This window comes from Astatotilapia calliptera, chromosome 20 (assembly GCF_964374335.1).
Source record: "Astatotilapia calliptera chromosome 20, fAstCal68.1, whole genome shotgun sequence".
NCBI lineage: Eukaryota > Metazoa > Chordata > Actinopteri > Cichliformes > Cichlidae > Astatotilapia > Astatotilapia calliptera.
In genome coordinates, this window is record NC_137441.1 from 23,094,923 (window position 1) to 23,121,893 (window position 26,971).

At 38.8% G+C, this 26,971-nt stretch overlaps 1 protein-coding gene across 1 annotated transcript in view; it reads right to left on the reverse strand.

Moving 5' to 3' along the window:
• Positions 1-10,480: 10,480 nt before the first annotated feature.
• LOC113013303 (LHFPL tetraspan subfamily member 4 protein-like) overlaps positions 10,481-26,971 on the reverse strand; it is a 35,054-nt gene continuing 18,563 nt past the window's right edge. The window contains exons 2-4 of the mRNA XM_026154105.2: positions 16,868-17,104; positions 12,654-12,670; positions 10,481-10,817 (exon numbers count right to left, since the gene is read on the reverse strand). Of these exons, the coding sequence (XP_026009890.1) occupies positions 10,764-10,817; positions 12,654-12,670; positions 16,868-17,104 (308 nt within the window). The 3' untranslated portion in view covers positions 10,481-10,763. The remainder of the gene's footprint in view (positions 10,818-12,653; positions 12,671-16,867; positions 17,105-26,971) is intronic.

Consider the following 26,971-nt stretch of genomic DNA (forward strand, 5'->3'; position numbering starts at 1 on the left):
ACTAAGTGCTTAGAGCAGCTGGTCCTAGCACACTTCAAATCCTGTCTCCCCCCCTACCCTGGACCCCCACCAATTCGCATACCGTCAGAACAGGAGCACAGAGGATGCAGTCTCCATCGCACTGCACTCTGTCCTCTCACACCTGGACAACAACAACACCTACGCCAGAATGCTGTTTATAGACTTCAGTTCAACATTCAATACAATCCACCCCTCACAACTCATCAGGAAACTGACAGACCTGGGCATCAGTTCCCTCATCTGCAAATGGTTACTGGACTTCCTGACCAACCGCCCCCAACATGTCCGGCCGGATAACCACTGTTCATCTACAATCATGATGAACACCGGTGTACCACAAGGCTGTGTGATGAGCCCTTTCTTCTACTCCCTCTTCACCCACGACTGCAGACCGGCTGATGGTTCCAACACCATCATTAAGTTTGCAGATGACACCACGGTGATTGGCCTCATCAGTGACAACGATGAGGCCGCCTACAGGGAGGAGGTGGATCGTCTGGCTAAGTGGTGCGACACAAACAACCTGCTGCTTAACACTGAGAAGACCAAGGAACTCATCGTGGACTACAGGAGGAATGCTGACCCACATCCACCCATCCACATTAAGGGGACGGCTGTGGCGTGTGTGAGCAGCTTCAAGTTCCTGGGAGTCCACATCTCCGAGGATCTCATCTGGACGACCAACTGCTAGAAGCTGGTCAAGAAGGCTTACCAGCGCCTCTTCTTCTTGAGGACTCTGAGGAAGAACCACCTGTCCTCAGACATCCTGGTGAACTTCTATCGCTGCACCATCGAGAGCATCCAGACCAACTGTATAACAGTCTGGTACGGGAACTGCTCTGCCTCGGACCGGAAGGCGTTGCAGAGGGTCGTGAAAACTGCCCAGCGCATCGCCGGAGCACCACTTCCTGCCATGAAAGACATCTACAGGAAGCGGTGTGTGAAAAGGGCTGGGAAAATCATCAAAGACCCCAGTCACCCATCACATGGACTCTTCACCCTCCTGCCCTCTGGGAGGCGCTACAGGAGTCTCCGGACTAAGACCACCAGGTACCGGAACAGCTTCTTCCCCACAGCTGTCAGACTCTGCCTCCTGACATCTGACCCACACTAAACTCATGGACTGGACATACACACACCCACAACCACCTACACACACACAATGGACAACCGTACCCTCAAACACACAATAATAACATGGACTGAACCACCACTCGCAACCACTAGCACTGTATATAGCCTCTGTAGAAATTATCCACATATCTCACTTATCTTAACTGTATAGTTCTGTGTAAATAATCATTCTGTACATACGATAATTTTTAACCCTACAACTGTTTACAACTTGCATAGTTCCCATTTCTGTATAGCTGTATATCCCAGATTCTGTAAAGTTATTTATTTCATATTCTGTATAGTTTTTCATATTTATATCCTGTTCATATCCTGTACATAGCTTGTACTCACTACAGCCTGTACATACTTATAGTTATAGAATATTCACAACATACTTCATACCGTGTACATTATAACATACCATAATAGACCCATTTCTGTAATATACTTACATATCTATATTATTGCTAATATATATTGTAATATATCTATATCACTAAAGCACTTCTGGATGGATGCAAACTGCATTTCGTTGCCCTGTACCTGTGCATGTGCAATGACAATAAAGTTGAATTCTATTCTATTCTATTCTATTCTATTCTATTCTATTCTATTCTATTCTATTCTAAGTGGTGTTATAACAAAGCAGAAGTGTTTAGGAACCCAAAGCAACACAGCCACAAAATGTCAGACCGCATACAGTTACAGAGCGGTTTCACAGAGCCCTGAGGCACACAGTATTACATAAAAGTGTCCAACGCTCTGCTGACTCCATAACTGCACAGTTCCAAACCTCATCAGGCATTAACATCAGCACAAAACTGTGTGCCAGGAGCTTCATGGCAGCTGCTGTAGGTTTAACTATGTCCAATATTTTGTGTATGCCCAAAGATGTGTAAAACTGACAACATTGCAATAAGTTTTACGATGCTCCTACATCACAAATAGGAAGGCAAACATGAAATATGTGACCAGCCAAACCTTAGCCACTCAGATTTGTCATTGTGTGTCATGATTTCGGCTCTTGTTGTTTTTTTTCTGCCCAGCCCTTCCACACCCACTAGCTCTGCAGTGGGTGATCTTTCCCGCCCACTCATAAACCTGTTCCACATCCTTGCCCTGTTTCTTCTGTCATTTCTTGATTACTGTGTTCATCATATTCAGTGTCTTGTTGACTCTGAATGTTTTTGCGCTGTAGTTTTTGCATGGTTGCAGTTTGCTCTTTTTATTTTCTTCCCTGTAGATATCACTGTGGCGATGCAAATGTTAGCACGATTCAGTAAATACACGTGAAATAACCAAGAACTCTGTTTCACGCACAATGCATGGTGGCATGCGCAATGCAGGCACCAGGAACAATACCAATCACAGTCAGTCAATTTCAGTGGTGCAGAATTGAAGATTTCAAACTAGGACAACTGAGTGTGTAAGCTATGTTGGACTATTGCTGTTGGACTTCTTCTTCTTATTACTTTTCTTTTCTGGTAATGTATAATAATGTGATAGAAGTCAGGAAAATGGTTACACTGCAAAAACCCTAAATCTTAGATGGTAAATGGCCTGCATTTGTAAAGCGCTTTACTTAGTCCCTGAGGGCCCCAAAGCGCTTTACACTACATTCAGTCATTCACCCATTCACACACACATTCACACATTTAATTGATGTTCCTCGGCTTCTTGCAGTATAATTATAAATGTCAAATTAGATTTGTTAAAAAAAACAATTACATACCTTTATATTTATGTATTTATAGTTATAATTCATATAATAATAATAATTAAATATTATTATAATTTCTTAAAGCAATGCATTAAATCCTTGATGGTACTGTAATAGTTAAATATTGGTAAGTTGTCTTTATATGTACATTTACTATTGGATCAGTAAATGTTAGAAGAACTTGGAGCAGTTTGCTGCAGTATGCACAGCACACGATGTCTGATTGTTTGGCAGAAACATAACCATTGATCTCAGAATGACATAATTTTTCCTTATGTGTCTGGCGTGCCATCAGACTGTGTGGCAGGCTGAGGTCAGCAGATTGAGCATAAGTGGGGCTGACTGTGGTAGGTTGGATTCTAGTATGTGAAGAAGTATTTGCATCTGGACTGTGGTAAGTCCACAGGCTGCTGTCAGAAGCAAAGCCTTGGCAGAAAGACCACACAGAAATCCAAATGACACACGATTACAGCCATATTAATTTTTCTATTAGCTGCAATACAAATCTTCCAACATCTGAATCAATCACTTAATTGTTTTCAGAGATTTCTCTCTGTTAGATGGGTCTTTGTTGACACAATGTGAAAGAGCTAACGATTCCTGAAAAGGATTCCAGGAACATCTGTATTCCAGCTCTCCATCATTCAGTTGCAACCTCGGGGTCACAGAATGGGACACCTCGTTGGCCTACAGAATAACATGACACCCATGAACTGCACTGTCTACATAGTGTCTGGCTGACATCTTTGATGCATGTCACTCTTCATTACTTTCTCCTGTTCCAGCCGTAAATGCCTAAAATACGTACAACATATATATATATATATATATATATATATATATATATATATATATATATATATATATATATATATATATATATATATATATATATATATATATATAAACCCAGCACGCCCCTGCGGGCGGTTTATCCTTCAAGCTCGGGTCCTCTACCAGAGGCCTGGGAGCTTGATATATGTATGTATACATACATATATGTATGTGTCTGTGTGTAACGAACCCAGCATGTATACTGCAGTTCTAAAGTCACATACATGCTATCCCCATTTCTTAGCTTTGCAGATGGAATGTAAAAATATCAACCAGAGCAACGTGTTTTAATGACTTTGCTTTTGTTTAGCGTAAATTAGCATTGTTGTAAACAGCGGTTTAGCTTGTAAGTGTTAGCACAACTAGGATAGCTGAGCATGTAGGCTATGCTGCTATGCTACCTTTACCATGGTGGCTATAAACTGTGTTTATGGTATCATACAGAAAAATTACAGGAAACTTAAATGTTTTTCTAGTATAATGAGGAGCCCCCCGCTTACACTGTATATATGGCCTGGCCTGCATTTATATAGCGCCTTACTAGTCCCTAAGGACCCCAAAGCGCTTTACATATCCAGTCATCCACCCATTCACGCACACATTCACACACTGGTGATGGCAAGCTACATTGTAGCCACAGCCACCCTGGGGCGCACTGACAGAGGTGAGGCTATATGCTATATGTTAGCATTTTTTCAGGTTCAGTTATTCAATTAAAAGGAAGAGCTACTGCAAACAATTCTTGTCAGTGAGCATAAGGAAACACTTCTATTCTGATGTGAGTTGTCTGTTTCAAGACGCACAGGTGTCACTGAATGGTGTGGTTCCATGGTTTTTGTCACCACTTCTAAACCTATATGAACTCAAAAACAATTCCATGGTTGGTTGGCGAGTGGTTGGAGAAAGTTCCTTCTGTCATCAGGTGAAACTAGACACAAAGAGGAAGGAAAAAACTCCTTGCAATTGCTTTGGTCTTTAGCAGGTTGCCAGAATCTGCTGAACTTTGTCTGGAAAACACTGACTCACTAACTAAATTAAAATTACTTACAGAACAATTTGTGTCTACTTGTTTCTAAGCTATGGAATGCTTAGAATTACTCATGCACGACATGAATGACTTGCACATTAGTTAAAATTATTTACAGACTACTTAAATTTACTTAAAGTATAACCTGACTTTAAGTAAGACCCATTGTTCTACCTAACTGAAGGTATTTGCAGGGAAATTTAATTTAATTACAGGCAAATTATGGTGTTAGTCATGAGCTTAATTATAAAGTGTATCCCATTTCTCCCTAGCAACCAGATTTTGTCAGGAAGTCAATCTTTAGGCCTGTGTGACTGAAGCTTATCAGGACATGGTGAAGTTCAAAACCTTGCTATGATACATTACATTAGTTTCTTTTTTCACCTGCACACATATATAGGGGTATAAGATTATAGAGCATATGAGAATAATCTTCTTGAAAAAGTCAGCCAAGCAGTCCTAAATGCCAGTGAAACATTTAAGGTTTCTAAAAGTATAACTGTATTGTAGTGGATCGAGCCATGCAGTATCCAAGGGTGCATACACATTCAGCACAGAATTCAATACATAACACTGTGGGTGACCGATGTGGTAGCTGCTAAAAGCAGACCACACAGAGAAGGAAGCCACTGATGAATTACAGGTACTTACTGTGACAGGTTGTGGGTTCTCCAGTCACAGGCAGTCTCAGGCTATGCCACCCTCTTCGTGTGCATCTGTGTGCAGTGGCTCTGTGTGATATTATTGGTTGTGTGACTCACCCTGAACACTACAGCAGAGCCGGGTGCACTAGCGTGTGGCTGTTAATTACATAAATAGTCCTATTTCAGCCAGAACTTTATGCACAGTGATGGATCTAGGCCTCAGGACTCTGTCTGGGAGGTGTGTGAGGCTGTATGCGGAAGAACAGTGTTTACTGCTCTGCTTTACATCCGTACGCTAAAAAACAGTCTACTGATCCAGCTGGGACAGTATTTTTTGAATGTAAAATATTTTTATTCGACCTTCTCAAAATGTGTTTCAATAACAGAAATTGTCATCATGGTGAGTTGGAATACTATTCACAAATAGGAATTCATTCAACATTATAATTTTTTAAATCAAAATCAGCATGTCATCATAATCCAAGAAAACAACAAGCCTCTTTCACAGTCTGCCCACTTGGCCACCATCAAGCAACCCTATAAACAGATTTTTGTACATGTTTGGGTGTTGAAATTTCAACAAGCAGTCATCTGTTAGTAACACGAAACTGAGTCTGAGATGTTAAGCCTGATGTGACCAAACAACAATCATCATACATCATACTGAAATACACTGAAAGTAAAGCATAACAGAAAGGAAATAGTCTGTAGTTAACACATAAAACAAAGATCTCTTCAGAAATACTTGACAAATATCAGTATATCATTCTTTTGTTATACAAAACCAAAATCAAGTGTTTCTCTTTTTTTTTTTTCATTTTCATGGTAACACATGATCATTGATGGTATTTTGGCAACATCTGCATTTCAGGAGTTAACAGAACTATTATCATAACATAAGTCACTGGACATTACTCATCTTTGCCCCTGTCCCATCCCACCCCCAAACACGATGTCTTTATACATGATGTTACATGATAAAAAGATAATGAAATCATTGACATAGAAATGGCATTTACATAATCCACAAAGCTTTCATTTGTGGCCAGAGATTGGAAATGACTTGTCATTGACTCTTTTATTAGCTTTTCATTCTTTTTCATGTCTTTAGATGATGTAATCGAAGACTGAGGTGAATTCAGTCCAATCGCACATTGGAAAAAACCAACCAACCAAACAAAACAAAAAAACAACAACAACAAATTTTTAAATATCAAAATGTTTCCCCAAAGCAAGGTAAATAACTGGGGAAAACTAGCCAATATTATTTTAGCTATAATTCTTTGACTTGAAACTGAATTGATCTCAAATCTGCAATAAAACCCACCTAACTTCAGAGCTCAGTCTGAGTATGTAGTCTTCAGTAGAAAAAACTACAGTGTCACTACTTGTTTTGCTGGTTCTGCACCACATCTGAATTAAATCAAGAGTTCTTAGAGGCACCTGAAGTGGTACAAATATGTGCTCATCAAGGTTAAGGTATTGTCAGTTCCTTGTTAAGGTATATTTTCAGTTCATTGTCAAGTTCTCAGGAACAGAGTATCCGGAGAAGAGACCAGACCATTGATCACGCAGGTAATGATGCTTGGAAGCCTGACTCGACCATTTAGGCCTCAGGGTTTTTTTTTTCTTCCCGTGCTCTTTTTCTTTATGTAGATTTGTCGTTACATACATCCTGGGCCTGTGAAAGTATTCCCAAATGAGAGATGCACGCTATAGGAGATATTTAAATCCCAATATATACTGCATGAGAGACATTACTGCCTGCTTTATGCAAACTTTAGATACAAAAAAAGCATTCTGGTTCTCTCAAATGATCACACACATATAAAAAGCAAACATATATGTTTTGCTATACCAAATGAATGAGGTCTCTTTCAATCATTTGCATTGTTTTTTTTTTCTTTTTCTCGTACAGTTACTTCATGGTTAAAGTGAAAGAAACGTTTCTTGAATGAGGGCCCAGCACTTCTAGCCCGGGTGGGTGATCAATATAGGCCAAAGGGTCTGTGCAGAGCCTGCGTGGACAGCATCATTAGAATCAGCATAAGGGCTGTTGTCATATTGTCTTAAAGGCCCAGCTTGGAAAACCGGCACTATTCTACTTTAAACTCTACTAACAAGGGATGCAGCTGAGCAATGCGTCATTTAAACTTTGACCTCATCTTAAGTCCATCAATGAAAAGACTTTAATCGCATATTTGACTTGCTTGTGTTTGATCGTTTCCACTTGAGCCTTTAATACAGTACTGTGTACACAGCTTCCTGAGAGTTAGCTAGCTACCATTCTAACAAAAAACACTACAGTCTAGCTATCTGCTCATTATATAGTGATAACATACCCAGGATAACCTATTGAGCTGATCTCAAACCCATATTGGGCATCTTCCCGTAACTCATTCCACAATTGTGATAGTTTAATTAAAATTCTTAGCTGTAATGGCATAGTCTGATTTTTGAATCGCATTCTTTTACTGGTCCACAGTGATTGTGTTAGCAATGCATCCCTAACAGAGCATAACATGAATTCTAATTAACTATAATACAGTATAATGTGCCCCTCACTAGGCTGTACTTTGGCCTTGTGGTGGATGAATTGCTCCCTCAAATAGAATCAGTTACTTCGTGGGGTTTACATTATGATCTTAAAAGGGCAAAGCGTGCCAATATCTCATCTGAAACAATTACCCATGTGCAGAGCTAATTCTATTCTTGTCGTGACTTGAGCCAGGCTTTACGAGGTTCATTTACAGTATGTCAGCCTCAAGTGCTGCTCTGAGAGGGATAAGAGCCCCACGGTGCCTTGGATTACAGCAGCTTGCTTTATCATTCGTTGCAACTGCAGCTTGTCACGCTAGAATCCCACTTGTCGCTGGTATCATGACAATCGGTGTCACTGATGCAGACAAATCAATTGGCTATAGCTTGTGGAAGCTATAACAGCGCACACGGGTACAGTTGTGAGTCACAACTCAACAGCTCAAACCCGAGTACTGAATGCTCTTGCAGATGAAACAGATTCATGTCTTTAAAATCAGGAGACTACAGACTTCCTCGGTTATCACAAAAATTGGCAAAGGATTCATCGCTATACACATGATAGTTTTTAAGTTGCTGGTGTAGCAATGATCACTGTCATACATGTGTCACCATGGATAACAACCAATGACACTTGCGTGTCTAGTGCTACATCAAGTTACTCTGTTGGAGGGACAAAATCAGGGTGGGGTTGGTGACACGTCACGGTAACAATGTTACATGGACAATACTTTCTTTTTGGACAGTGGAGCTCGGAATAGTGATCATTGTAACATTGTAACTAATTTGCTGATCCCAATATGACTGTTCTCAAAGGGCCTCAGCAAGAATCATTTATAGACAGCAGACTGAACACACATCTTGTTATTAAATTTACAAACATGGTATTAGTTTGCTTGTCTTGCACTTGCCCACAGGGACCCGCACAGATTCTTCTTAGAGACCACAGGGACTCTACTATAAAAGTTCCTTGCGTGAGGGCCATTATTACAGAAGGGCACAGCATCCATAAAAAAAATCAAAAAACTGGAGCTTTCATCTTATAAATGTGATCTACTGTCTCAAGCAGTCATCATTCTACTTCAGAGAACAGGGCAAAGGCAACATCTGTCCTACATATGCTTAAATTTCAATATTTGTTTTTTCAAAAAAAACAAATTAGCCTTTTTTTTGCTTAGCAGAATTACGATTTATTAGAATTATTTAAGAAATCTTGATGATTTTCTTGCCAGTTCTAAATTGTTGCTGCCATATCAAAGTAAGATTTAACTGTAGATGATTTTTTCTCTCATAAGATAAGCTCTCCATATTTTCTCAGATGCATGGACAAACATATGTTATGTTTGAATTTGGCCAATATTTTATGGAAGAACAGGAAGTGCCTTGGTGGGATTTTAATTGTAAACTCTCTACTACGAAAATCCTGGATGCAGCCCTTCCCAGAATGACAAGAGTTTTAAATCTTTGCTGTCTAACAGCCCTGTTAAGACTTAATGGTCTGAAGTGTTTTAGTACTCTTTAAAGTCTTTTTCTTTTATTCATTTGTTTATTTTTTTTTGCTGGGATTGTGACCCTCCTATCGGTCCTATGGCTACTACAAAACAGTGTTGTTTATTAAAAGAGGCATATAAGTGACATCACCTTTTTAACATTGCACCACATGGGGCCAGCAGTCCTACAGTCATATTCATGCAGCCTTAAGACATCTGTAGAGTAAACTCATCACTGTATGCTGGAGCCATAAACTGGAGTAAACTGCACACTGGAGAAGGGGATCGTGGGATAGCGCGAGGAGAAAAAAAAAAGATTAACTCTGAATAGACAGCTGCTGTTAAGTTAAACAGCTTAAAATGTACACCATACTCAATGGGGACATACTACAACAAGGGGCTTCTGTTGAGGCCATGCTAATGCAAGGGATGTGTCTCATTTCCTGTGCCATTAAAAAAGAAATCAAAGTGACCATACATGATCACTTTGATTCACGTTGCTCTGCTTCTCTGGTGAATATTTAGCTCAGGAATCCGTTTTTTAAGCCCATCTGTAGCTTCAGAAGGGAGGAGTCAAAGAAACACAATGAATTTGCACATACTCTGATGCTCTTCCAGCACGAGGAACACTGAAACCAAGGGTAGAAATACTATACGCAAATGCATTAGAGTCAGATGAGGTTTTGTTGTCGGCTGTTGTTGTCAGCAGTAATGTTATATACATCGTTAAGTATGTACAGTAGAGAATCTCCCAGAGATGTTAGGTTCTGTAAAGCTGCAATGGGGTACTCCTCTAAATTTCTCACATTTTAAAGTCCTTAGATGAAGAGCCATACGAGTCCCTGTTGAAGTGTTTTAAATATTTAATAATGGACTTGCTGCCATATTGCGAGTCTCCACTCTACCAGTGTGTGAGGAGTATTGAGAATGTGCTCTCTGAAAGCTATGAATGGACACAACACACAAACTCAACATTGGTAAATAGCAATAAGTCAAATTAACCACAGTAAAATCATAAATGGGCATTATGGTTCTTCATCTTAAGGATTGAACTTTTCACCAAAAAATCAAGACTTTAAATACAGTAAAGTTTTTTTTCTTTTTTTTTTCTTTTTTACATCATAAAGGTATTCATTGAGAAAGTGTTAAATGCACTGTACAACCTTGTATAATTTTTTTTTTCCAAAATATAGTTTATCCCAGTGTGGTTGGTTGTTGTTGTTGTTGTTGTTTTTTATCTTACAGAATCCTGTACACTTGGTGTCTGCATTGAGATTGGGTGATATCCTGATCATTGGAGAGGAGAGACAAGAGAAGAGAAGAAGAGAAGGGCAGAAAGAGAAGAACAGAGAAAGAGAAGTTGTCCAGTGCCCTCAGTGAAGACGCTGTACTCCGTATCGTGGCTCTCTTCTGTCCCGCACCTCAATCTGAAGGAAACAACACAGAGGCTTCATTACTGTGCTCAAAAGGAATGAAGCTATGGGTGAGATTTATAGGTGAAATCAAAGTTATTAACGGTGTGGGCAGGAGTGTAAAAAAACATAAAGCAGAAAATAACCTTTGTGAAACAGTTTTGTGGCTTGGAGTTTAAGCAAAGACTTGTTAAAATTGAGAGTCTTGATGTATTAAATGCAGTAATGTTTAACAGCACTAAAAGCATACTACTACTACTGAGCAACATTGTGGAAAGCTTCTCTTTTAACCTTTCTTCTATTGCAACAGCCCATCAACTTTGTTGAACAATAATATTATATGTAAAAGTTCTTACAAGATTTATTTAAATTTTTAACCCTTTAAAGCCTGAATCATGAAATAATTGCCCCAAAATTCAAATTGTTTGAAAATAGTGTTTATTTAACCTTCTTTTGCTTAATTCTTTTTACACTGATGATGTTGATGTCCCCAAAATTGGCAAAAAACTGTATGTATCATATATGATACACTAGGCCAGTGGTCCCCAACCTTTTTTGCGCCACGGACCGCAACAAAATAAAACTAGTACCGGTATCGAAAAAAAGAAGATCTATTCATAACACACGTGAAAAGACCCAGGAAAACTGAGTAAACGATAAAAACGATAACAAAATAAAGCTGAAAACCGATAAAAACCCTGAAAACCATACATTTCACACCTGAGCCTCAACTCTCGCGGCCCGGTACCAAACGACTCACGGACTGGTACCGGTCCGAGGCCCGGGGGTTGGGGACCGCTGCACTAGGCGTTAAAGGGTTAACTAAACTTTTAAGGTAATTTTGGAAACACTAAAACTAGACCTGTGGGCTTTTAGGGCTATCGTGGTAAACCTATATTCACAGAAAACAATGTCATCAATAATAATAATATTAATAGTAATAAATACTAAAGATTATTATTATAAAATAATTTGTGTCTAAATGTACCATTTATTTACATTGCAGTAGTAGTGTACTGTGTGGTTGCCACTAAATTCCCAGGAAAACCTCGACCTGTCTCACATTTTTACGTGGAGAGTTCAGCTGATAAAAAGAAAGAGTCAGAAGCCGTTTGAATCTTTTACCTTTGGTTTAAAACTGTTTTGAATAAGCCCACAGAGCTGTAAACCACATGATTCCTTGTTTTTTGGAGAATAAGCACTGGATTGTTTCAACTGTGTTTCAATAAGTCTAATTAGATTCAATTTAAGGTTAGATTTAATCCTACTTTGTGTTTTACACATTTTGAACATTTCACAGCTTTTTAAGATATTTATGGTGTTTTTCACTCCAAAATCAGCGTTTCTGTTTGAGGTTAGCAGGGAGGTTTTTGTTTAGAAACTGGACAGCAAAATGAACAGTATATAAACTGGGAGTACGTTTTTTTTACTGGTTAATCTGGTAAAAGCAAAGTGAAATGGTTTTACCAGATTAACCAGTAAAAATGTGTTTGGTTCAGTTTGTGTAGGTTGAAGTTTGTCAAGGCGAAGAGCATCAGGAGATTCTGGTGTATAACTATGAATCAGCTACCTACACAAAAAGAAACTGTGCTGAACTTTTTAAATATTCCTGTGAGAAATATCCAACAGAGTTTAATATTTAAATGATTCAAACTTAGAATACCTAACCTAAACTTGAACTGACATAAGCTCTGCTGCTCGATCAACTAAAAACAAATATTTATAGTGAAATAATAAAAGTAATTTTTTAAAATGAACTGTTTTCTCAAATATTACCAGTGACAATTCTTTATTAGGAGATATATTCTTCAGACATAACGCACATTAAATGTATAAAGAAACTCGACTTACCCTTGACACTGCAAAATCTGCAAGGACAGAAAAGAACAATAGTGTTGGCGTAAACACAGTGGGGCAGGAAAAAGTGCATTTGTGCATTGAGTGAATATGCTTATGTAAGTATGAGCTAAGCTAAGGTCACCACTTACAAACAAACAAAAAGGGCACAAACAGAAGGTCATTCATTTACTATCGATGTCTGTGCCACGTCCACATGTTTTCTTTTTATGAAACTGTTATTAAACGACTGAGATATTGTGATGCGGTAAACTGAGCAGGTTTTAAACTAAATGTTTCAAAACAAAAACCTAAACTTACTCTTGGACTCTACAAAAGTAGCTTTGCATGATTGTTAGTATGGAGATGCTCAGTTCATCCTCTGTCTGAAACAAGCTGCTTTAAGGCACTTTTATTCTTATTCATTTTACTCTTTTTGTGTAAAAAGAGCTTTGTGGGTAATTTTAATCACTTTAATATGCAGTTAAGAAACCCGATGGTTGGGTTAATGTTGAAGGATAATAGGGCTTCTATAATGATCAAACAAGAAAGCTTATTTCATTTAAATTTAAGAATTGTATCCAGCTCTAAATTTGGTAACTCAACTCTGTGTTCTGTATTTCCTTGAAAATAAAAAGTTAGTTTCTCTTTATTTACTAACCCTAACTCCAGGAATACCACAACATGGTACGAAGTGCTTTACTCAAGAGAGAACAAAAAATATGAACAACATAGATACAGATCTACTCCCCTCCAATGGCGAGCACTCCAATAGTTTCTCAGAAACAGGGAATTTTGAGAAAACAAGTGAATCAGCCAATAATTCACAAACTGAAGTGCAGGCTGCAGGGGGATTTTTTTAAAATTCCTCCTTCTTGACTTCTATTCAGTTTTTTTTATTTGCATATTTCAGAACATCAGCAGTGATAGCCAGAGTAAATACAAAATGCAGCAGTTTTTAAATGATAATTTTACTTAAGAAAAAAAAAAAAGAAATATCTAAATCTATTTGATCCTATGTGAAAAAGTAAACTTGGGAATGTGACCTCTGGCAGTGAGTCTTTCACAGTGCCGTGACCCACTCTCTGCAGCACCGACTCTTTGTTTTAATTCAGCTACTTTGAAGGAACGGTCACGACGAGGTTTGGATAACTTTTCCCTTTAATTAATGAAATTGTCATTTAAATACTTCATATGGTAGTACTTTGACTTTGATGTAGTTACTCAGGTTATCTTTGTCTAATACTAAATTTGTTTGACAAATATGTAAAACAAACAAAACAAAAAAAAAAAACAGACCAAAAATAAGAAACCAGGAAGGGGACAAATAGTTTTTCACAGCATATGATAATATTTTCATCTTCATTAAGCCAGCGGAGGCTTTGTATTAAACCAAGATTGAGATTCAAAGTTATCAGGCCTGGAGATACTGGAGAAGCTTCTAACACCCAAGCAAACTGTAACTCATATTTATGCCAGTAAATCATTTTCAAAGTGTGCACTGTATATGTAAACATAACCCTTAAATAGGCTTATTATTGATCCAGTTTTTCCGTTGTACAACTCAATTTATTTTGTCACGTGTATAGCCAACAAAGAGTCCCATGGTCTGTTCCCAGGCTATAATCTACAGGGACATTTTTTCTTTTATGAAAGAATGTGCGTGACAAGAGAAACTTTACTCTGCTGGTGAAGCATTAGAAGCATTAAATGGGTAAAATCACTAAAACTGTCAGTGAGGTTAATCAGATAAGAAGAGAAAGACACGCCCACGCACTGGAATATCTCCAGTTACCATGGAAACCATCATGGAGATAGATCATCAGAGAACCAAGACATCTTATGTCACTATTCTCTCTCTTTATCTCTCAGTCTCTTCCTCTCCCCTCCTCCTCTCTCCTTTACTCCTTTACTCGTGCTCCCTGTCTCTGTGTCGCTCACACTCTCGTCCACCGTTACAGATCGTCTTCTTTCTGCCTGTCTCTCTATTTTCTGTGTGTGGGATCGAATCAAACACGTAAACCTTATTTAAGGACATTTAATAAAATGTTTTACAATATCTTTTACTCTTCCCCCCTTCATTTCTGCCTTCTGCTGTTCCTTCCCTCCTCTTCCTCTCTTTTCATACAGCTGAAACAATGCGATTTGAGTGTCCTGATGCAACATCATGCAAACTGTCAGAAATCCTCTGGAGGACTTGCTCCCACTCTTAAATTCAGCACTGAATGCAATTTGGCTGAAGATACTTAGGTCAGGTTGGAGTGCACTCATTTTTCAGCAGGACAAATTTCATGTTAATGGACAAAAAAAGCCCTAAAAATGAGATTTGGAGAAAAAACAACTGCCTTTCCTAACTCACCTTTTGAGTTGATTTACTTTTATGAACTACGCTACATGTGTTTGTTTTTCTTTGTAGGTTTTACAGTAATGGGGTTTAAAGAGTTGCAACTGGAGAAGAAAGATTGGATAAAATCAGCTAATAACAGTGAAATAAATTACGTTTTTTGATTAAACTTGGAAAAGTAGTTATCAAAGATCAGCAGGTTTAAAATGAAAAGTTGCGCTTTGAGTTACAGTAACAATGATACTCTGTGTTTAAGTGTTAGGAGAGTGACTATTGCCTTCGGTTGATAGAATTGATTAAACAGTGGTTTTCTGCATTTTATAATAAGATTTAAATATTAGCATAACGGGCTAACAAGTTAGCTAGAAAACTGCCATTATTCCTAACAGGATCTTACTAAGTTAACTGTATGGACTGTATTGTACATAATTGGCTTGTGGCCATCGCTGTATTCATTTTTGTTTTGTTTTTTAAGAATAATTACTAATAATTACTTACTGGTGTAGAAGCTGACTAAGAAAACAAAGGCAATGAATACCAATTTGAAAGCAAGTTGTTAATCATATGAGTGATACTTAAATTATACCCTGCTTTATTATCTATTTTATTCTGAATCAGACTATAATTTAAAGAACAAACATTGTCTTACTATACTGATAATAGCCTAATAGCATACTGATAATAGCCTATGCATATATATATATATATATATATATATATATATGCATATATATATATATATATATATATGCATATATATATATATATATATATATATATATATATATATGCTATATATATATATATATATATATATATATATATGCATATATATATATATATATATATATATATATATATGCATATATATATATATATATATATATATGCATATATGCATATATATATATATATATATATATATATATATATATATATATATATATATATATATATATATATATATGCATATGTACCGGCATCGTAACATATAGGATTATAATAATGTGATTATAATCACATGTTATGATAATATAATTATTAGTATCAATATTTATTTTAAAAACTGTAATTATAATTCCAAATTCCTTTGATTTTCCTATTCATCACCCCCCTGTGAATCCACTGTTAGGTTCTCCGTTTGCGTCACCTGCATGTAATTACACAGTCACAAATATTTGTACCTGCAGTGGAATTTTCTTTGAGTCACCATGTAATATGGTATAATGAATTTCAAAAAGAAGTCTGCAGGCGGTGTATTAAATAAGACTAGAAATAAGCTTTATGTTTACAACTATAGGAGCCCCCACTGATGGCTATTAGAAGAAATGGAAGTTTAATACGCTTTTGCACTGGCTTCAATTTCAGAGGCCATCTTTTTATAAAAGGTCTCTCTTGCAGCAAGCATACTGGGTGGACGGTTAGCACTACCAGATTTGATGCATTCAGCTCAGACATGTTTCCAGTCTTACCCCATAGTTATTCATTAGTACTATTTTCTCAAAGTCAGGATTACGATAGATTTTTTAACCATTTCTAAATTCAGTAAATGCAGTAAAAGAATACCTGGATAGAAATACACACAATGGATCATTATTAGTCAAGGATTGGCTTTCTTGGAGTCTGAAAGTCAATACTATTGAAGCAGTTTGGGATCATCTTGACTGAGATTGGAAGAAAAGGCAGCCAACATCTAAAAAGAGCTTTGAATGTTCTTTAAGTAGCCATCCTGAAGACTGTTTCTTAAAGTCTACTTAAAGGAATGAGAAGAAAGCTTGCCTAAGAGAGTTTAGAAAATAAATGAAATAATTTAGTGAAAGACATGTTGTCTTTAGTTCAAATGAATCCTTTTTAAAGCACTGCTCTTCATTATTCCTTTACTTACCCTTGTTGTCTGTTTGCAGATCATCAAGATAGAAATCCGTCTGCCGGTTGCCCAGGACAAAGGCCAAGAAGGAGAGAATGAGGGCATCCAGGATTCCCATGATGGCCAGCATGTAAGCCCAGCGTACAGAGCAGTCACCCAGGGAGTATTTTCCTGTCTGCTCCCCGCACATGTCACGGATCACCTCGGCGTCCCATCCATCGGGGAAGATCATGCAACCCAGCACGAGGCACACTCCTGCAGAGGACAAAGAGGTTAACAGACTTTAAATGGCAACATGGATCGATTTGGTAAGTTTACAAAGAGATGTAAAAGCAGGAGAAAAAGATACTACTAACCTATACTAACTCTCTCATGTCTGGATCTAGAACTAAGTGGTATCACCGTCTGTTTGCATCCTAAGAGTTTGTTGAAATGTTGGTGTGTCACATGTGCATACATGCAAAAGAGCATGTGAAACTTTTGCTTGCTAATCACCACCCACATCCCTGATGTGTTTAGTGTGCCTAATAGTGTTATTACGCTCACTGATGCCTGTTTCATCCAGCTGGACCAGTTTGGTGGGTGGGATAATCATGGAAATGTCATCTCCCGTACCTGGTTACAGCACTAGATTTAATTACTTTTAAGACCACATGGGACTTAAAAAAAAGCTTTCCACTAAACTTTTAAATACATTTTTGGACTTTCATTAACTGTTCCACCTTTAATGAACTATTCTTCCTTAATGGGTAAGCATTCATAGCGTACTCAGTCAGCCAGTCAGCAGCCATTGATCACTGCTTATCAGTAAAACAATATTTGTCATTTAAATGTAGTTTTATTTCTGCATACATTACAAAAGAATCCGTTAATGACAGAGAGTAGCTTCACAGTGTATTGGTTAGCACATTTGTTTAACGAGCAAAAGGTTCCTGGTTCCTGGGAGGAAACGTAAATTGCTCTGGGGTTGTGTGACGAGCTGGCGGGGGGGGGGGGGGGGGGCTGGCTGGCACTGAGAGAGTGGAACAATGGAGTCCATAGCCTGTGTACATTCACCATGAGACAATTGAGAGAGGGGAGGAATTTAAAATGTACAATCACTCCAGAAAATCTGAAAGCCCAGACACAAGGGAGAATATGCAATGCACACGCACTCAGATGCACACACATAATACCAAGCCCTCTAGCGAAAGACACACATATATATCTTCAGTGCTACAACAAAAATGGTAATCTATACTTTACACCTCAGCTCATTCATCAAAGTGAGTATCACTGAGGGAGCTGATTGTGCCATATTTCTTGCTCACCAGCACTGTTTAAATAGCAGTCAGTCTGTGCCCGAGGGGCTGTAAGTAAAGCACTGGGCTCCACTGGGAGATGGGGAACATACATGGCAGACGTCACACTGGATCTTCATTTCAGACCAGACGTGTCTTTTCCACGGGCAACATCACTTGTGATACACACGAAAAGTCAGACAAATCCGGCTGAGTCTGTGATTATTACGCTTCGTTCCAATACATGTTGAAACGATTTAGCGTCTGGAGCTCAATTGGTGTGCATATTTGAATATTTTATTACTGTGAATATCTGTGTGTGCCTCGTGTGCACCACTGAAGGATGCTGGGCACCGTTCAAGCACTGTGGCTGCTGTGTTTGAATGGTACCCAGTCAAATCTGTGCACACAGTCACACACAGATCATAGAGGATAATAGCACCAGATTGTGCTTCTCAATATGTAAGACCCAGTCTTTGCTTCTAGGCATCAAGTTGTCCACACTCATAAAGGTCAATGCACCTTTCTGAATGTGGACATTTGCTTAGTAACCTGCACAGTAATACAAAGTGTGGTACATAATGCTGGTAAGCTTGTGAGCTGGAGTTTTGGAATCTAAATATGTACTAAAAGTTTTTCAAGCTTTCAGATATTAGTCAGTCCACACCTTTTACTTGAGAGGTTGGAGTGGTTCTTATCAGGTTTTTGAGTAGCATGGGTGTCAACTTTGTACTATGGCAATTAAAAAAAAACTACTTGAATCAAAATACATGCTTATAGGATCCAAACTGTACCATCTAGTCTGCAGTCAACCAGGATTGTGTGAAGGGCTGATAACTGCTAAGGAGACCTCACATATTTGTCTGTTTGCTGACTTCTTTTTAGTATTGTTGGTTTGGAAAGGCCACAATTCAGTGTGTGCAAAGTAAAAAATAGACTGAAGAAACACCCTTCAACCATGAAGTGATTACTGATGCCACATAGTTTCACTTGCACAGTTCACTTGCATTTCTACAGCGCCTCAGCCCTATACACTGTAACGTAAAGACCCTAAAGCATTCAAGAGAAACCCCAACAATCAGACGATGCCTTATGAGCAAGCACTTGGTGACAGTGGGATGAAAAAACTACCAAAGGACTCTGCATGTTTGCTGGTGGCAACAGCAAAAACACAATCAGCTGTTCTGATTAGAGCATAAACAAGTAATCCACTACTTGTTGGGACAGTAAAACCAAATTATTTTTAAACTCTATTGTCATAATACAAAAAATTAATATATAAGTACTGCACACCACACATTGTTTTTCTGTGTCTGAAAGAAAAAATATCGGCCAATTGATCAGATTTTGAAATAGCAAAGCAAATACCGGCTAATCTTAAGGAGCCTATATCAGTCGGGCTCTAAGTAATCTGAATGAAGAGAATATACAGCATGTTTTTAAAAAAAGAACTGATGCATCGTACTTACTTAAAGCAAGCTAAACTCACCCAGTACAGTTTGGTGCACTGTTCAATGTTGGTAGGTAGGTGGGAGAAGGTAAGACCTTTTAGCAAAAGTGTGGCTATTTCCTGGAAGCACTACCTACAGCGCCCACTCACATCCTGGGCCTTATGACCTCAGGAAATCACATGATAGGGTGGGGCTAGGTTTCACAATGAGTTCACCCGAAACTGATTGTGACCTACACCCGTTTTTACACCTTGGCTCGTGTGATTAGGTAGAGGATCATTAGGGGGTTCATTGTCCCTCTTGGGGGGACACTCCCATAGGGCTTAAATCTGGGACGCGCCACCATTTGACCTTAGAACTGAAGAAGCTTCTCGGATGAGAGGTGAAACGTCTTCAAGCAACTTAAAGAAATCCAGACGCTCTTCTTTCCAAGCTCCTTAGACTACATACAAGCAACACAATGAGCTTTTCCATCTTTTTTGAGACAGCTTAGTGTATAAAAATGGTCAGGAAAACACGGGTCTCAGACTAAAATGTTGAAGTTTTTCTAATGGGAGAGGGTAAATATAAAATATTCAGTTTGGTAAAACAATACAACTTAGAGGGTTCTAAAACAAATGAATTCCACCAAAAGATGTGGTTTTCTAAAATGTCATGAAGGTGATTGATCTGAGTATATTAAAGCCACATCCATTAGTCATTTGGTTGAACCCTGTCACATTAGGGATTCCCTCTGAAGATCCTGCTTTTTATATACTGGCAATCCATCATGAGAATATGGTGGGTGGTGAACTCACAGCAACAGATGAGGGATGATATGAGATTAGTCACCACCTCTCTGTGTAAACATACAAACACAAGGAGTCCTATTTTGAGCTGAAATTTACGCCATTTAAAAATGTGACCGCTCCTCTGACAGAATGATTGCAGGCGTAATGGGGGAATGTAATGAGAAAGAATATAATGAGGATAACACAGTAAGTAATGAGAGAATTGAAGAGCAAAGGAAGTAATCATCGTGGGAAATCACCACGTTATTAGCTTCTTTTATGGCCTTTATGCAAAATATTAACATAGATGAGGAATGGTAAAATCATTAACTGAGTAATGAGTGTCAGGTAACATGTTTTATGGATTTTTGATGAATGTTCCCCATCTGGTTGGAAACACCTTTGAAGTTATTGAGTGTGGGCTTTTTAGAAACATGGCTTGGAGAGCCTGACGGGCACCATACTTGAGCCTCATGGCAACTCATTAACTAGCCCATTTCCCTCTGTAATACATGTTATTTGTTTACCACTTAAAGTTTATTTGTGCTGTAAGCAATTATCAAAACTTTTTTTAATCTAATATTTTGGCAGGAAATTAAATATTATCTCATCTCGTGTTATGCCTTACTATAATTCAGCGTTTACAATCATTGCTTAAGACATTGGCTTGGTCAGTAATTTTAAATCTACAGTAGCCAAAGTTATTGCTTTGAGTCCTAATAACCATGCAACATAAATGTAGGAAATGCTCCAGCAGGAGAGCATCCACCTTTGCTTTACTAACTGTGACAACGAGGACACGGCATTCTCATTGGCTACTGACTTATGATTGACAATCGTTAGCCAGTGAGGGCGGATAATTCTTCTGTCCAACTAATAATGACCTTTCTTGTTTGTTTTGTTTGTTCAGTAAGATCTGAAACTACCAGCTGAGACCATAAACTCATCAGGACAGTGTTTACTAAGGTAACAGGTCAATGAAGCCGAAGGCTGTTTCCCCATTGAGCAGGCTTGGCCAACTCCAGGCATGTAGGGCCGGTGTCCTGCAGGTTTTAGATATCACCCTGGGTCTACACACCTGAATCAAATGATTAGTTCATTACCAGGCCTCTGGAGAACTTCAAAACATGTTGAGGAGGTAATTTAGCCATTTAAATGGCTGTGATGAACAAGGACACATCTAAAACCTGCAGGACACTGGCCCTCGAGGCCTGGGTTTGGACACTACTGCCATAAACTTCAATACAACCACAAGTATTTTTACAGCAAGAGGAGTCGCCCTCTACTGGCTATTAAAAACAATGTAGGTTTAAAAGATTTTTGCTTTGGCTTCACTTTTCAAACCCAAAGTACAAAACAAACCTGCTAAAATGTACATCTTTTATTCTGTCTGTGGATTTTACATTTGTTTCCTTGATTGGTTCTCATTGTTGCCTTGAGTTTACCTTTGCCTTACTAAATGTTTAGTACCGCCTTGATTATATTGTGTTCTGGACATAGATGGCTGAGTAATGTAATGTACTTAGTGTATTAAAGTCCCATCCATTAGCCATTTTGGTTGAACCCTGTTTGCAGAGCAAACAGTTGTTTTCCTTTAACTCTGCGGCTTGCTTTCTCCATTTGAATTCAAGTGAATGTGCACATTTCATCAAAGTTGCAACATGAACTCTGAGAATTACAACATGAGATAATCTCTGTGCTCATTTTTCTTTTGCATTACAATGAAATGCTATGTTTCCAACCCATGCAAGAGCACAACAGAGGACTAAAAGTTGTGAACTGATTCACAATTTCCAACTTACATAACAAATGCTCACAAATTGCTTTTGTGAGCATGCACAAGAATGACTGCATGCTGTGACTTGCAACATCTTTTTGGCGTGTTTAACTCTTTGATGCTGGGACCAGGTTATTACTAACAAAACAAATGTAGCATTATGCTTTCAGTTAGATCAGATTTGGGGGAGCTAAAGCTATTTCACTGCATTGTGATTACTTTTATGCACTAGCAGATTGCTGTACTCACCAGTAGTTTGCATGGAAGACATGAGTTTGTCTGCAAACACTCTCCAGAATCATGAATTCTTCATACAGACAATGTGAAAGATTATCGAAGCTTGTTGAAAAAACGGATATCCATAACTTGAAATTTAGTCTCTGAAATTTCGAAATCCCTAAAAAATTTATTTTCAAAGTTTTTGAGTTAGCTCTCCCAAACAAGAATCTCTGTGAAGGATGTGATTTCCTTGTTAACCAGTAGCAGTTGGCGCAGACACATTTGGGTAGTAACAATATCAGTGAGTTACCAATGTATTGCAAAAGTGAACACATTGGTGCCAGGTTCTTCAGCTTTGAATGCGATGATAACTGCAAACAAGGTGTCAATGTGTTTATGTGGAACTGTTGGACAGCTGATGCCTTCCGCCTTCTGCTTCAGCTTCGTTGTCACAAGGAAATTATATACTTTCACAGAGCTGACTGGTAGAGCTAACTCGAAATTTTGGATGAGTTTTTTTTTTCTGTGGCTGTAATGAGCCTCCATAAAAGATTGATGTAGCTCCCAGATTTGACAAGTGACGCCACTGCAAAAGTGCCCTAAATATGCATTCTTTTTAATGTCTACAAGGGCAAAACCTGCTGATCTCAGTGAATTCATGTTTCTGATGAGTTTATTATACATTTGTACATTTTTATGCATTCAGTGTATGCTGACTGGCTGACTTGTTATTGAGTTTGTTAGCCAATGGCTGTGCGGCATCGTGGTGTGATCTGTACCATCTGGTTTCTAAAGAGCACAATGACAAAAGTGAAAAACACCAAGCTTGAGCCTTAATAACAGGACTTTACAATAAATTATGGAGGATTCCCCATCTAGCATACTACCTATGATGGAGACGGACCCACATTTGTTTCGCACTTAATAATGTTTTTTCTTTGGTTTGGTTTTTAATAGACTGAAGGTTAGCGGCATAGATGAGATTTAGTTCAGTTTCACCTAAAATATGTAACCTCTCATCATGTAATGCATTTTCTTTCTAAATCAAGCCTCTATTCAAATGTATTTAGTAACTTGTGTTGTTAACATACTCAGATGTAGTTGAGTTCAGCAAAACGTGCAAGCGCATGCACCGTTTAAAGCAGGGGTCCCCAACTCCAGGCCTTGAGGGTCGTTGTCCCTCAGGTTTTAGATCTCACCCTGGGTCAACACACCTGAATCACTGGATTATTTCATTACCAGGCCTCTGGAGAACTGCAAGACATGTTGAGGAGGTAATTTAGCCATTTGAATCAGATGTGATGGATCACGGACACATCTAAAAACTGCAGGACACTGGCCCTCGAGGCCTGGAGTTGGGGACCCCCGGTTTAAAGCATCAGGAACTCCGCAGCAAAGTGTTCAGCACAGTACACGCTGGATAAAAAAACCCATTTCTTTGTGAATAGCATTCTAGTATGACAGCAACGATCATGTGGCATGTACTCTCTGTGCACTCTCCTCTATCTCCCCTTTTTCTTTCATCTTCAACTCAAGCCTTTAAGTGGGCACCAGCAGGCTAAAAATAACCCCCACCTTCCCACAACCCAAGAAAAGCCCTTTGAAGTTGTTGGGGTTTTTCCTCTTCCTTCCTCCCCTCCACTCTCTCAAGACACTGCATTCTGAACTTGGAAGGAAGGAACTTCAAAGGCAACAAGCGGAGGGATCGAACAGAGAAGGCGGATGGGAAGGAGGCGAGAAGAACAGAGTTGATGAGTGAAAGAATAAAAAAAATCAAGTCGCATGGCTACTGAAGCTTCACTCCATGTCTTATGTCATTCCCCCCCCCCATCTCAGTTCATCACCTCCTGTCACTTCTTTTCAGCTCAGCATTCACAGCCAATCAGCTGTTAGGAGGCATCAAAGCAGATCAAACCAGGGAAGACAATTGGAAATGCACCACCTGGATATGATTGTGATCCAGCTCATTAAAAAGACCGTGAATCATTTTTATTTTTAGTGTCTAAAGATATTTATAGGCTTGTTACGTAACAGTTTTGTCAGACTGTCTTATCTACAATCTTCACGGATTCTTTCTTCATTCTCGACAGCCCAAAATGATTATATAAGTCCTCTAAAAATACCATGAGTGTGCTAAATATAAATGTGTGTGTGAAGTAATTTTGACTTGAGTAGTTATAGGCTAAACACCACCATCACATGGTTGTGACATCATCCAACACCCTTTTACTCCTTAGCCATACAAGGCTGATGGGGTATTGTCATTACCCCACAGAGCGGGTGGGAGGGCGGCATGGACACTCAGGGTGGGGAATGCGATAACTTGCCATGTAGGTGACGTAGGATTTTGAAATTGATATCATAGGTGTATCTGCTAGGACCCTGAGGGGTAGAACTGGCGGTCACCAGTATTTTTAAAATTTTTTATTCTTAAGCATTGCTTTATAAGGAAATTGGAAGGTACAGCTGATGTGTTTAATTGGAGATAATTTATCTGAATGTTAAGAGCGTGACCACACCTCGTACACTCCTTTTCCAGTTCTCCATCTATACACAACTCCCCTTCACTGCAAGCGGTTTGTTCTCTTTTTGTTGCCCCACCCTCCCTCCCTTCTAAAATTCATTCCCTTCTCATTAGTACATGGGACTCATACTTACTCCAACTGCCATTATCTACTAGAAATGCTGTTAAATCTTAATGAGAATGTGGTGCTAGCTAGATCAGAGGGCGATTACAAGCTTGTTTTGTTTCGCATTTGTTTCACAAGTTACCACACACACTGGGGCCAAGAAAAGGTGAGAATATGTTTGCTATTTTCTGATAGTTTGGCCAGTGGTCCATGTTTTGAGTTTACAGTAGAGGCAGTGGATAACCACAACTTGTAGTTAAACGAGTGACATCATCCATTGGTTTCTGCATGTCATATTGGATGAATTCAGTGATTCAGTCATATTTGAACCAGTAGCCCTACCAATGGGAAGGTCAGTGGACGATTACCCAGCTACAGCACTCTACATGTCAAAGTATCCTTGGGTAAAATACTGAACCCTGATTTGCCCCCAGTGCATCTGTTGGAGTGTGTGTGTGTGAGTGTACTTAGGCATAGGAAAAAAGTGTTTAAATCAGGGATGTCAAACTCCTTTTACTCCACGGGCCACATATGTGGCACTTTGGTCTTAAGTGGGCCAGACCAGTGAAACTGCTGTTTCTGTCAGTAGTTTAACTGCACATTTAATCTCTGAGATATCTCACTATAAGAAGAAGAAGAAGTTTCAACAGTATGTCTCAGTTTTCTCTTAATAATGAAGAAATCCTTTTGGAGTTAATGAAAGAAATCTGTCAGCACAGCTCTTTGGCCTTAAACTGAAAGAACTGAATTTTTTAAATTATGGAAAAAATTCTAATAGCCAAACTGTCCTGTAATTATAAAGCGGAAAGATTTTGTAACACGTAAAAAAAAAAAAAATAATAATAATATGGTAATGAAGAAACAGGAACTCTTCTGTCAGATAACCGTTTATCTATTGCTATATTACTCTGGTGTAGTGTGAATGGCTGTGGGGGAGGTCTTTGTCAGTGTGACAAGCTGTAAAATACATAAAGTTAAAAGTTCAAAATGTATTTTCCAAAGCCATCCAGTGGCCATCCAGTGACTGAAGTCTTTGCCGGGCTGTTTCTGGGCCCCAGGCCTTATGTTTGACACCTAGGCCGAAATGAATGTGTCGTTACGAAGGGAAAACTGTCCATCGAGGCCAAAACAACATTTTTTCGGACCAGATTTAAAAACGCTGTTTAGTTGGCTATTTTAACATATCCTGTATGGACAAAAACCCTGATCACCTGCACATAACATCAAGAGGAACTCCTCAGCCATGGAAAACCATGCCATATAGCATAGTCTATGGAGATTGTCTCTCTTTTAGAGGAACCCTTGAGTGGGTATTGGGGAAACTACAGGTTTTGGTCCTCAGCTTTGTCTGTTGGCTTTGTTCCCATCTCACTAAAACATGGTTCCTGTCATGAAAGGCTGTGTGGCAGGCAGGAGATGTGGATCTAAAATGCAGGCGCTCAGACTTGAGGTGTTAACTCAAAGTCACAGCTTTATTGGCTGGCAGGAAAAAAAAACCATACAAACTAAACTAAACCGGGAAACAACAAACTAAAAACTCAAAGAGAGACACAGGGCGCTCCACACAGCATGAGGGACGACGCGACACTGACTCAGAGAAACACAGGATTTAAATACAATGGGAAGTAACGAGGGGAATGAGACACAGAAAGAGAGCACAGCTGGGAGAAATCAGAACTGACGAGACAAGGGAGCAAAGTAGGATACACATGAGACACAGACCTTCAAAGTAAAACAGGAATTAGCACAGATGCAAACTAGACTAGGGGAGACAGAGCAACTAAGAAACACAGAGGGCAGCTACTAAATACTCAGAGAACTAAACAGAATACAAGAACACCAACTAAGACACTACACTAAAGAACAAGCTGGGACAACAAAGAGAACTAAGAACATAATACAGAAAACTCAGAGGCACAAGAAACTCAAAACACTGCATGCATCTGACCCAGGACCGTGACAGTTCCACTCTATATGAATTAAACTCTCTCACTT